Source organism: Pararge aegeria, chromosome 9 (assembly GCF_905163445.1).
Source record: "Pararge aegeria chromosome 9, ilParAegt1.1, whole genome shotgun sequence".
Classification (NCBI taxonomy): domain Eukaryota; kingdom Metazoa; phylum Arthropoda; class Insecta; order Lepidoptera; family Nymphalidae; genus Pararge; species Pararge aegeria.
This window is the reverse complement of record NC_053188.1, coordinates 3,124,823-3,138,848: the sequence shown is the minus strand read 5'-3', so window position 1 is coordinate 3,138,848 and position 14,026 is coordinate 3,124,823. Positions and strand designations below refer to the sequence as shown.

At 33.8% G+C, this 14,026-nt stretch overlaps 1 protein-coding gene across 1 annotated transcript in view; it reads left to right on the top strand.

The window, feature by feature from the left end:
• Positions 1-14,026, top strand: part of LOC120626432 — a 58,168-nt gene that overhangs the window by 24,741 nt on the left and 19,401 nt on the right. Inside the window, exons 20-36 of the mRNA XM_039893957.1 lie at positions 387-576; positions 728-828; positions 999-1,178; positions 1,883-2,064; positions 2,598-2,917; positions 3,416-3,483; positions 4,103-4,292; positions 4,377-4,441; positions 4,807-4,909; positions 7,447-7,670; positions 8,508-8,782; positions 9,131-9,286; positions 10,071-10,394; positions 10,647-10,830; positions 11,645-11,886; positions 12,778-12,970; positions 13,214-13,369. Coding sequence (XP_039749891.1) covers positions 387-576; positions 728-828; positions 999-1,178; positions 1,883-2,064; positions 2,598-2,917; positions 3,416-3,483; positions 4,103-4,292; positions 4,377-4,441; positions 4,807-4,909; positions 7,447-7,670; positions 8,508-8,782; positions 9,131-9,286; positions 10,071-10,394; positions 10,647-10,830; positions 11,645-11,886; positions 12,778-12,970; positions 13,214-13,369 — 3,153 coding nt within the window. The remainder of the gene's footprint in view (positions 1-386; positions 577-727; positions 829-998; positions 1,179-1,882; positions 2,065-2,597; positions 2,918-3,415; positions 3,484-4,102; positions 4,293-4,376; positions 4,442-4,806; positions 4,910-7,446; positions 7,671-8,507; positions 8,783-9,130; positions 9,287-10,070; positions 10,395-10,646; positions 10,831-11,644; positions 11,887-12,777; positions 12,971-13,213; positions 13,370-14,026) is intronic.

The window sequence follows — 14,026 nt, the reverse complement described above, 5'->3', positions numbered from 1 at the left end:
TCGGTTTCCTTTTTGGGGACTGAGTTTTATCTTCTGTACGCACCTCTAACTTTTCGAAGCTACGAGCGATTTAGTTTAAGCAATTACCTATATCAATAATATCACTTGGTTTAAAGTTAAAGGAAACATCGCTTGAGTCAGCTTAATAAGTATTAATTACAAGCCATTTCATCGAAATTAGGTACATGTTTTTTTCATGCTAATCCTTCGAAAAAGGCTGTGCTTAGTGATCGTTGTTACACTGCAGAATTAAAAAAAAATATGAAGCGTTATATAATTCTTTATTGGTTACATATTTGATCAGAAATACGTTTTTTTTAATATTTTCATTTCAAGTGCAGTTGTTGTCTACGATAGAAATAAAGAATATTTTAAAATTGATTTAGGATCGATGGGAGCGCGACACCGGTGTTTCAAATCAGCCAAGTCTCTGGGACATTCCCATCACATGGACGAGGGCGGGTGTAGCTGACTTCGAAAATTTGAAACCTTCACAAGTTATAACGGGAAAGACAACATCTATAAAAAGAGGAACTCTGGGCCTAGAGTGGGTAATATTTAACAAACAGGAATCTGGTAAGTAAATATTTCTTATAATTTTGTTTTTTTATTTTGCTTTTTAATTGTACTTTGCCCATACGGTTACCAATGGATCCAACTCTGAATTCTATGCATACACAGTCAAGGGCAGAAGCTAGTCTTAATTCTTAATACTTAATTTTAACAGGTTTTTACAAAGTCAACTATGACTATACTAACTGGGCCCTTATTACAAGAGCCCTTAGAGGAGCCGAAAGGACAGTGATTCATGAACTTAATCGAGCACAGGTATGACAAAGTTCTAAATTATAAATGATGACATAATGAAATTAAACATTCATGAAATGAAAATACACTTTATTGTGCACCAACACATAACAGAATACATAAAAAGACTTAGTTTCAAGAAATATTACACATGAATGTACACCAATAAGATTTTGTTTTAATTATTTCAGATAGTAGACGATCTCTTTAATTTCGCCCGCGCTGGAGTTATGCGCTATAACAGAGCCTTAAACATTATTTCATTTTTGGAGTTTGAAGATGCATACGCACCGTGGATTGCTGCTATCACAGGTTTCAATTTTGCATTGGGTAGATTAGCACCAGACAGTGAGAATTTACAAAAACTTAAGGTATACAACATTTTTTAACAACGAAATAAAAAAGCAATGACCTTGAGAGTCATAATATAACTTAGTTATAAATCCAATCAAATAAAATAATGTAAATACTTTGAGATATCTCACAATAAGTTTAAAGTTTAGTATTATTATTTAAAACGTAAGCTTATATACGAAACAAATTAGAAAATTAAGGATTACTTAAAGTATAAAAAAGTTTGGAACGAATTGCTTTTTATGAACATTATAACGACATATACAGCTAATTGTTTTGGGCTTTTCTTACACCATAAGTGCCTGTGAATAAAAAAAAATAAAAAATTGAATTTGAATTAGAATTCACAGTTATTCTGAATCGGAATTCCCAACTTCACAAATAAAAAAAAACTTTATTGGATAGAAGCAAGCGTTACTTTGCGGCAATCAATAATATATTGTGAAAATTAAGCTTAATTTGTATCTCTATGGTGAAATGGTGAAGAATCTGTATGGTGTAATTTATAATTTCTTCAATCCTTATACTCCATACAAAACAGTTCTTCGGCAATATAAATAAGCACGTTTCGCTCCGAAACCAGAGCATCCTCAGTAGATGTTTACTTTACAATGTATAATTCTCGTGCTTTTCATGAGTTACGCTAATTAAGCTTCATTTTAAAAATAAACTATTTTTTATTTAAGAATTAAACAGCTAATTACTGTAATCGTTCCTACAGAATGAAGCTATCAATCTAAGTGAAGCCGTGACCAAACGTCTTGGTTACATGGAGGTTAATGGCGAGAGTTACATGGATGGGTTGTTCCGCATGCACGTCCTAACTTTCCTCTGCAATATTGGTCATCCCCAATGCATGGCCGCTGCAAAAGAAAACTTCGCCGCTTGGAGGAACGGTGGATAGTAAGTTCATCAATCCTTACTAATATTATAAATGCGTAAGTGCGCTTGTTTGTTTGTCCTAACTAATCACCCAATCAAATTTAATTTTGGCATAAAGTTTGTTAAAAAGACGGACAATAATCGAGGCTACTTTTATGCCAAACAATTGTCCATGGGCCTCATAAGAAGGCTCAGGAATTAGGGTCCCAAGATGTTGGAATGGCAACCCCGCACCGGTAAACGCAGCGTTTGGTCGACCCCCAACCAGGTGAACGACATCAAATGAGTCACGGGGATCTGATGAAAGCAATCGGCCCAAACCGTGAAGTTTGGACGGCCTACAAAATACCTATGTAAAGCTGTGGATTGCAATCGGTTGAGGTGATGATGATGACAAAACAAACGGCTTCTACAGAATTTGTAAAACAAATCCGTAATAAACGCATACGAAGAACGCCGGCAACCGCTAGTAGATAGTGATCCGATAAAAATTAAACTATATAAATCTCTTTTCCAAGTCTCTCCTTTCTAAGTTACCGTTTATATTTTTTCAGCATACCTCCCAATATGCGACCATGGGTATACTGTAGTGGTCTCAGACAAGGAACCGCGGCAGATTTCAATTACTTCTGGAGCCGCTATGAAACAGAAGATCTAGCTAGTGAGATAGTAGTTATGATAAACGCAGCTGGTTGCACAAGCGATCAACCTAGTTTAGAAAAGTTCCTAAATGCGATTGTATCCGTGGATAATATTTATGTGAGACCACAAGATTGGAGTGCTGCCTGGAGTTCAGCGGCATCAGGGAATCCAAAAAATCCTATGAGAATTTTTGAATGGCTAACAAAAAATGTCGATGAAGTTAAAAGTGCAAGTTTGTAAGTAATTTTATTAAGGTGAAACTGAACGCCAAGTTATTAAAAAAGGGCCTATTTCACCACTTTTTACTCCATTTATCAGAAGATGTTAAAACAGGCCTTAAGACTTCTAAATGATAGATTGGCCTATGGATAGATCTTTATATTCAAATTATTTGAATAGTAAATAAATTTAAGCCATATGGATATACATTTATTTATTAAATTATGGCTATTTATTTTTTTTAAGGTGAGAGTGACTTTCAAATAAATTCATTAATATACGATGACTAGTGGGAAACTTTACTTGTGCCTAGTTATCACTTAACACCGCAAAGTGATCTAACATTTTATGAGTTTGCAGTCAAGGACTAACTTGTAGTGGAATAAAAATAAAAACAAAAGTTTTTTGGACATTTATACCCACAGTAAAATTAATAAGTAGCAAACAATGCATGAAATAAACTCGTTCACATAAGTAATTATGATATTATATGCTTTTCTTTTTTTCAGAGATAATAGTGCTGCAACTCCTATAAGTAACATTGCATCACGTTTACGAAATGAACAGGAATTAAACCAGGTTAGAAACATGCATAGAAATTAGGCTTAATTTGCTTTAATACGTTACAACTAGAGTGATCCAGGTTATCACCGATAACAGCAGATAAGGCTTTATGTTTATTGCATATAAATTTAAAGCGGCGATAGCCTAGTTGTTGGCACTTCTGCTTTAATTTAGGGAGGAGTGAGTTCGAACTCCCCTCATCTTTACACAATTATACGCGTTTTAAGCAATTAAATAAGCATTAATGGTGAAGAAAAACATCGTAAGAGACCTGCGTGATTAATAGCTATCCATAATGTTCTAAAGGCTCTTGGCCATATTTGTCTAAACCCTTTCGTTTCTGGGAAGAGATCCTTGCTTGATAATGGGTTAAATGATGATATCAATTTCCATAAATGAGGTACTATTACTATTCATTATTGAGATTAAAAAGTTTCTGTTATATCAAGATAATTCTGTTATAAATAGAGAATGGGCAGCAGAATCCTCTGTGCTACAATCACTAACGCGTCTGCATAGCATGGTGATTATGGCCAAACTCTCCCGAGGGGAGAGGTGTTTAGTCCAGCAGTGGATTGTTATGGACTTTCGTTGATGATGACTGATATTAATCCATTTTTGTCTACTATTACAGTTTACAGCATGGCTTCAGCAAAACAGCGTGCTTCTCGGAGCAGCGTATCAAACCGGAGTAAATGGCGTAGCCGCCACTAGAAGAAATCATGAATGGACGACGCGACGTGTGGGTGAATTCGCAAGTTATTTTGAAACTGGTTATGTAGAGGATGACATCTCTGAAGGTGATGGTGGTGATACTGGAGGTGGTGATGACGGAGGTGGTGATGATGGAGGTGATATTGGTGGTGGAGATGACGGTGACAGTGGTGACGGTGGTGATGGCAGTCCAGATGGAGCAAGTGTAGCAACACTTAGTATCATTACTCTCATTGCAACTATGACTGCTATCTTGATGGCATAATTATTTATAAGTTACTTAAAATAAATTTATTACTTTTATACATATTTTTTATGTTTTATTATTATCAACCTAAATCTGTAAAATTAACAAAAATAATGGATTCATATAGTTCGTATCTGCATTGTTTGGGGTCGGGTGTCCTAACCTTTTTGCGTCATCTTGGTTTTTCGGTTCTGGCATTTGAGTTGTCTTGTCTCTTATATAACCAGGTTGATGGCATGGCAGCCCAATTTGTACATCGTGATGGTCATCACAACTTACTGTGTTGGTTTGTTACTCTCGATATTATTATCATAATATATTATATTGTAATATAATAAAGTACAAGTACAATCCAGGACAGATTTTCTTGGCGCCAGAAAGTACGAAGAGCCGACTCCCACATAAAATGGGATAGAGCTAGAAAGAAGAAGAAGATCAAGCAAGACAAAACACATCCTACCCCGCCTCCAACTGCTAAAAGTTATCTTTTCTTTGGCAACATCTTTTTTCGGTTATAATTTATTCTCTTCTAATTTTTTCTTTTTTTTTTATAATATCATAAATAAATATTCTGCTAATCAAAGAAGCCAGAGAAACAATACTTAACCTAGACTGAGCATAGAAGTAAAATACTCTTCGATGCCTATAAATTGGAATAAAAGTTTATATTCAGTAAAGATTAACTGTCAAAAATTTGTCTGAATAATGCTGTTAAATCCTAGCCAAGCTACCCCATAACCCTGCATATTTTCAATATTATATTTTAATGAAATAAAGTTACAGCAGCGTTGGTTGTTGACCCATAGGAGGTAGATAGACGATATCAAATGATTCGCTGGGTGCCGCTGAAAACAATTGGCCCAGGACAGAGGAATTTGGAACTCTCTACAAAATACCTATATGCAACAGAGGACGTCAATCGGTTAAATTAATGATGAAATTGACAAACCTATTCTGCACAAAAATATAAAACAAAATCCCGGAAAATATAAAAGAAAAAGAAAGTATAAACTTATTTACAATATCTTTAAAACATTAGTTGCTAGAGAAAGCTTATTATAAAATAAACGACTTCCAAAATGAGAATAAAGAATAATGACAATATCAAGTCCGCCTCTCAATCTGGTTACAGCGCCTTCACAGGGTTACATTTCAAATGTATACATTACATTGACATTCTCTTTTGAAAATATAATAATCATGTAATTGTAATGGAATAAATAAGTGATAAATAAGTAAGCGTTTGCCAATTATTAAGGTTTTTAAATATGATAAGTTTATTTATCTAATATGTCGCTCTTTTGGAACAACAATTTGTAGATAATCAAAAATTATAAATCAATTATTGAAATTTATCTGTGTATGATTTGCAGAAATTTGCCGATACCTATCGTATAGTTTTGTTAACAAAATTGAAATGAAATTTATCTTTGGTAGACAAAATTGCTGTAATATAGCGTAAGCGTAGGTAAGGTTTTATGAGTAGTTGTCATAATAACGAACAAAAAATAATCGTTACCCATGGGTCGGATTTCATATTACCGCTAATCTGCCACAATCAGCGTCTCACACTCCAAAAATCCTTCTATTTACTATTTTAATATAAAGTCCTGCATTATTAATAAAGTACGCCGATTATCTATAAGCACGGATATAAAGGAATTCTAATGCTTTCATCGTCATCATTATAAGGCCCACTACAGGGCACGGTACTATGAGAAGAGACCGCTAGGAACTTATTGGCCAAGTAAGGATTGGTGGATCTCATATGTCTTTGAGAATGTTATGAAGAGCTCCCGGGCATGCAGCGTTCCTCTCGATTTTTTCTTTCACCGTTAAAGCAAGCAAGTGATAGCCGCGAGACGTCCGTGTCTCCGTAAGGCACCACGGAAGACCAGCGCTATGTCTTTGGTTTCTCCGGAGGTGTAATAAAGGCTGAGTGTTTTGCATTTAGCATTTTGGGACCGCATTCTAGGTTTCTTGAGTTTTTGTTTCTGTACTAAAAATGTGTATGTGGATTTCAAATAAACACTTTTCAAGTTAGTTCAAACTCCGTCCATGTTCCTAACCACTAAGCTTCCGTAATTTTTTTTATGCCTATTATTTTGTTTAATATACGAGTTTCTGCAGAAACAGTAGACGTATAATTATCTACTTAATAAATAATTCTATTATAAAAGCAATACTGATAACTATTTTAGATTATTTATTAAAATTTATCTTATATAGGTACTGCAGTGATAAAAAGGCCGATTAGTGATAAAAGGTTTGTGTAACAAAAAAAGCAATAGAACATTAGTTGGCCACTAGGAGCCATCGCGACCACTATGGGTAAGTACAAAAATTAATCACATCAAATCCTATAACACAGGGTTTGCCCAGGGTCACCATGGGTAGACGGGTTCGTGAACGCAGCAGATAGTAATATTAGCAGAGAACGCTGCTTCTCATTCTCAGGAAGAGGAGGGATAGTGACAACTGTATCTTCCGTCACCATGGCATACAAAATCTATTGTAATTTAACTGATTAAAAATCTAATCAGATGGTCTAGTGGCTAGTATGTTCAACTTTGAATAACAACTCCCTGGGTGCGATTCATAGGTTCTACAATAATTTTTACATACTGGGTTTTCTGCTGAGAAATCCCAGTACCAGTCAGGAGTAAGGAAATTCAAGTTTTCTAGCTTTGTGATTCGAAGTTCGAACAGTGCGTTAACATCGTAGTATTATGTGGTAATAATCGCTAAAGCACGCATGCTTTGGAACAACGTGGTGGATCTTCATTCGCTCTTTTCTATGAGAAAGGCGTCTTAAAAATATAAAAAAAAAAAAATTGTTTTCAATGTTTATTAGTGTTGAATAAAAAGTTGACTCACTGATTTGTAGGTTTATACTTTTTCTGCTCATGTTGGCACATTTGTAATACTAATCATATCTTTAAAGCAATAGAAATCTATTTCAATGAATATTAATAATGAAAACATTTAAGTGAAGTAATTATAATTATATTTTTCAGGTCTCAAAATGATGGTCACGTCTCTTTTATTTCTCCTCGTTGGTTTAGCTCATGCTGAACCAGGGGATATTTCACCAGATCTTGAATTCATCGGCTATACAACCAATTTAGATTCACCTAAATACAGATTGAAGGACAACGTGCAACCTCGAAATTTTATTGTTGACCTAGATGTTTATTTGTCTCAGTCTAGATTCAACGGTACGGTCCAAGTTGAGATTGAAGTAAGTATTTTAATCAACTTCTAAAAAATTAAGACTGAGTAAAACTATACACACACTTTATAACTATACACAGCTTGAGATTAATTCAGTCAATAATTATTTACGTATGGCTAAGGAAAAAGTTTTTGTCGAAGCCAGAAAGCAATATTCAAATTACACGGAAGAGCATCTTTCTTCGTAGCAAGGGGAACTATATTATAAAGAACAGAAATTTTAGGTAGACGTGTGTTTATTAATACAAATCACATCATGACCAATTAAGGTTATGATTTTCAGTACAACATTACAATCTCGCTGACCCTCATAATTAATGTTAATGTTAAATTAATGTAACGGTTTGCTTTGGATAAAATATCTTAAAATAAGGCATTCACGAACGTTTGATGAGAAAAATTAAATAAACAAACTATTTCAACGTAATATATATACAGTTTAGATGTAGATACTGAAGTTTTGTAATGCAGATTAATTATCAACAAGTTTATCGATTTATTGAAATTTTTAAGGATTTTATCACAAATTATTTTATTGCATTAAAAAGTGTGCTTTTATCCTAAAGATTAAGATATTTTAGAACTAAAACATTGATAAAATTATTGTGATAACAAAGAAATAAAATTGATGAGCTCGATTAACCATGACGACATGACTTTGTAAGATAATTTAGTAAACTATCAATGTTTAAGCGTAGCTAAATATTTTTATCATGGCCTAATTTTTAGCTTTATCGTGTCTATGTTTTTAAACTTTGTTTATATATATTAAAATATTCTAAGTATTACTTTATATATTGTTGTATTAGGCTAAACTTAATAAACATGTGTTGTTTTATTTCAGACACTCAGGGAAAATCTTGCCCAAATTGTTATGCACCAAAACGTAGATTCTATTATGGCTATAACTGTGTTAGACGCCAACAATCAGACGGTAATCCTACAGACTCCGGAACCATTCGAAACAGACGATTACTTTGAAATACTTAAAATCAATTTTGCGTCTTTAATAACTCCTGGCCGTTATACAATCATAATTAATTACTCTGGACTTATCAACGAGAATCCTCTTGATCGTGGCTTTTACAAAGGCTATTATTACGATGGGAGTGTACGCCGGTATGATATTCCTTTATTTCATAATAATTCGTATTTAGTTTATTAAATATTAATTAACTTTTTATAACTTTCATTTAACTGTTTTAGAATTTTAGTTATTGTGAGTAAAGTTCATTTTAAATGTTTTACAAACGTTCGTTCGAAAGCTAAATAATTTGAGGCAAATTTGAGGGTTAACACATAAATAAGAACCAGCTTTCTCCGATGTTCAAGGATTTCCATACTAGAAAACGATTTCTCGATTGCGAGCGAGCAAAGCTTTTACTAACCTACAGCCTGCAAATACACATGTATAGAACTGCATACATTTATACAAGCACCTATATCAGTTTACTTTTTTATTTGCAGCGAGTATGCTACAACACAATTTCAACCCTTTCATGCAAGAAAAGCTTTTCCATGTTTCGACGAACCTCAATTTAAATGCCCATTCACAATTTCTATAACACGTGACTCATACCTTAGTCCCACTTTTTCCAACATGGCAATCGCAAAAACAGAACAGTAAGTACCTCTCTCTATTATTCGTTTTGTTACTTTTTGTTACGTAATGTAATAACTAATGTTACTTTGTCATATACAAAGTGTAACCGGATAACGAAATAATGTTGAAGGGTGCATAAGTATATTTCATAAGGAATCACTCTTTAATCAAAAGAAGCATATTTATTTTTCCATACAAACGAATTAAAAACATACTAAGTGTTTACTTATGACAACCCTATTGAAGATTAAAGACAGCCACGCGCATAGTACCTACGCTAAGCGACGCATACCTAATAAAGTGACAGGAGTAACATGATTTCAATTTTGCATGTGATGGCTGTGTTATATGGCAGTGGTTTACTCAAAAACTATTGGGTTTTCGGTTTTACAGATAAGTCTCAGAGACAGGACATATTACACCTCTGAAGCCTGTCAAGTAATATTTCTATTTACATTTACACGTTGTATAATAGCTGCGCTGAATTTCTTACTTGTCATGAGATTTCGAAGTATTCTTTAGAACAGGTTGAAAATCAAAACCAGATTATCTTCACTAAACTTAAACAGTTTCTAGTACAAGTGAAGTTACTTCACGTTTTGTTATTTTCAATTAAAGCCTATATAAAAGCTATATTATTGTTATTGCGTCAAAGAGTACCTAACAGGTAATATTTATTTCATCTATATGCTTACCGGAAGTTGGTAAGCATATAGATGAAATAAATATTTTAATATTTACATTGTTAATATTTGTAAGTAGGATCTAGTTTGACGATATTAATATTAGTGGTATATTTTTCAGAGTAACATCGAACCGTATTCGTGAGACATTTTTACCAACTCCAGTAATTTCGTCTTACCTCATTGCTTTCCACGTTAGTGATTTTGTAGCAACCAATACTTCTGCCACTGTTAGCAAGCCCTTGCAAATAATATCCCGCCCTGGCGTTACAAGTCAACATGGATACGCCGCAGATATGGGCGCAAAGATAACCAATGGAATGGATCAATATTTTGATATTAATTACTATGATATGGGTCAGGGACGACCTATGAAAAACGATCATATCGCGTTGCCTGATTTTCCATCTGGTGCTATGGAAAATTGGGGAATGGTAAACTATAGGTCAGTACATTATAGTGAAAAACACTTAAGCTTGTAAGATTTAGAATTAAATGTGTATGAAGCAATTAAAAAGTATTGATAAGATAGCGTGGATAATAATATTATTAAAATCATACCTATTAATACAGCAGATTAAGATATTAGATTAAGATTTTTGTTATTGTGACTAATAAATGACAGCACAATTTTTATTTTGCTTGGCTTACTTAATCTAATTAAAAACAATGAATGATTTTCTTTGATATTTTACAGGGAAGCTTATTTGCTTTATGATGAAGAACATACTAATATTTTGGACCAAATATTTATGGCTACCATTGTTGCTCACGAGCTTGCGCATAAATGGTTTGGCAATTTGGTAACTTGCTTCTGGTGGAGTAACCTGTGGCTTAATGAGTCTTTTGCAAGTTATTTTGAGCATTTTGGTGCTCATATGGTAATTATAAAACGAACATTATAAACAATAAACTTTAAATATATTTTGTCAGCCTATTGCGACCCTGCTTTCTGAATCCAAGGCTGTGGCTTCGATTCCCACAACTAGAAATGTTTGGGTGCATGAATGTTTTCAGTGTCTGGGTGCTTCTCAGTATATTATTGTGTATAAATGAATGAATGATAATAACTTTATTGCATACAAAAAAGTAAATAAAAAGGAAAACTATAACAAAACAACGTTTACAAAGTATTTACGCATATTATTCATAAAAATATTCATCAGTCATCCTAGTAGCCATAACATAAGCTACGCTTACTTTGGGGCTAGATGGCGATGTGTATATTGTCGTAGTACATTTATTTATCTATTTAGATACAAAATACCGTTGAAGGGTTCATAAGTAAAATTATTAAATCAAAATAAGCATATCTATTTTTCCATACAAACGAATTCGAAACATTCACTTATCACAACCCAATTGAAGATAAAAAACCGACACGCGCATAGTACCTATGTTACTCGACCCGTACCTACTTAAGTGACAGGAGTCACTTGATTTTAATTGAGCATGTGATGTTAGGGTTGTATCTGATTTCTGATGAATATTTTTATAAATAATATACATAAATACTTATAAAATACAGATAAACACCTCGAAACTAAATAACATTCAGGTTCAACACACAAACATTTTCCAGGCCTTGGACTCAGAAAGCAGCTTTGCTGCCCACTGCGCCAATCGGTGTCGACTCGAATTCGGTTACACGTTGTATAAAATTATTAACTAAATTATTATCAAATAACTTTTTAGGCGGATCCATCCCTGGAACTGGATGACCGTTTCATTACAAGCCAAGTTCAAAGAGCTTTAAGTGCTGACATGAGTTCAACTATTACACCTATGAACTGGTCGGATGTAGCTGATAATCCATCAATCTCATCACACTTTAGTACTACGAGCTATGTCAAGGGAGCTTCAGTTCTAAGAACTATTGAGCATCTTATTGGTTACACGACATTCAGAAATGCTTTGAGATATTACTTGAAGGATAAGTAAGTATTTAGAAGAAAATAGACTTTTATCAATGAATTTTGCCATGTTTTTATATAGTTTGAACGGGAGGTTCTTTAATTCGTCGTACGTCAAATCGTAAAAAAAGTCTTAAGTTAATGTTTTCTTCGTATATTTACCTAAAATTTATCAAAGCAGCCGTTCTAATTGAGATAAATAAGGTGGAGGTTATTCAAATGCATTTCTGTATCTTGCCGCATTCATGTGTGATAAGTTAAAGCAATTCAATTCAACTTAAGACATTAACAGTTCTTATGTACAGTAACGGTGATAGCCTAGCGAAGCAGTGATAGCCTAGGGTAGGGGTTCGGTTTGACTTTTAAGTGCCGAGTTCGAATCCCAGCACGCACAAATAACTTTCTAACTTATGTGCGTTTTAAGAAATTAAAATATCACTTGCTTCAACGGTGAAGGAAAACATCATGAGGAAACCTGCATACCTCGGAGTTCTCCATAATGTTCTCAAAGGTGTGTTGAGTCCACCAACCCGCACTGGGCTAGCGTGGTAGACTACGGAATAAACCCTTCTCACTGTAAAGATTCGTGCCCTTAAGTGGGCCGGTAATGGATTAATATGATAATGTACATAAGACAGACATAAATATGTTGAAGATATACATAAAGAATGAAATTACTATAAATCTAAAAAATATTTTGTAGAATACTGTTTACCACAATGGTGAGCAATATTCTATACTAGTGTTTAACAGTTATTTAGTAAAATAAAATACTCGATAAGATATTATTAAGAGTATTCAACCGCTGTTGTGGTGTGAAGAGAAACATTCTTAGCTGTAATGTACAGCAAGAACATACAACTTTTAATTGTAAATTCTGCTTCTTAGATATTCAATAAAATCATTTACTTTCAGTGCTTACGGTATTGGCTACCCGATAGATTTGTACAATGCTCTAAGGAAAGCAGTAGCAGAAGATGCCACGTTTCAAACAACCTATCCCAACGTGGACATTGGTGATGTACTTGATAGCTGGGTACAGAATCCTGGGTCGCCAGTCGTTAATGTTGATGTCAATATGGACACGGGTCTTATCAGATTATCTCAGGTAAAGTAATGACGCCATTTGGTACAGTGCTTAATTGCTATTGGAGCTGTACATTAGCTTAAAATTAGCTTCGTTTGTCTAGTAGAAATTATGGATCACAACAGTAAATTTTTTTTCACTTTAAATATCAACAGGTAAGATTGCAGTCAAGGACTAACTTATAGTGGTATAAAAAATAAAAAAAAGATCACTGTTTTATTACCGGAAATATTAGTAATTCATTTTAGATTTTTTGAAACGCAGGAACGCTTCCAACTGTCCGGAACGGCACCGAATCATCTCTGGCATATTCCCATCACATGGACGCATAGAGGAAGTGCCAACTTCAATAATCTGAAGCCAACTATGATTCTGTCTGGCAGAAATGCAACTATTCAGAATTTGCCTGGCCATAATTGGGTTGTTTTAAATCTGCAACACTCTGGTAAACTTTATCACTCATTTTCCTAACAATATAATTCCGTGTGAAATAGAATAGGAAACCAACAATTCTATTTTCGAATTTTTCCTTCCTTACAAGCAACCAATCGACTTAAGTTTTGGGCACAGAGATAGTTGAAGGGACAGAGAGTAAAATACTTATGGGATTAAGGGAAAATATCAAATTCTCAGAAGATTATACAGGAATATTTATATTTTTATACCATATATCCTCCTTTCTCCCATGAAGTCAAATAGTCTATATACGCGTAATTTTTTATTGTAATTACGTGTACAGACTAATGACTCAAGGATTGCGGGCATGCAAAATACTAAGCGTATAATCTTTGTTTTTAAAACAATACACACATATATACATGCTAATCGTAAAATCAATTTTTTAAAATTTGAGAGAACTCACAGGACCTCGATTTGTTTTCTGGTTTAGTTTGGTTGTTGTGGATACAATATTTTAAATGGTGATACTCTAAACTGAAATGGATGTAATAAAAAATGTCTAAAAGAAAACTGTTATTTTGTTTTTAGGTTTGTACCGAGTAAACTATGACGATCATAACTGGGAAATGCTTGCATCACAACTGCGCAGAGACAAGAATGTGATTCATAGACTTAACA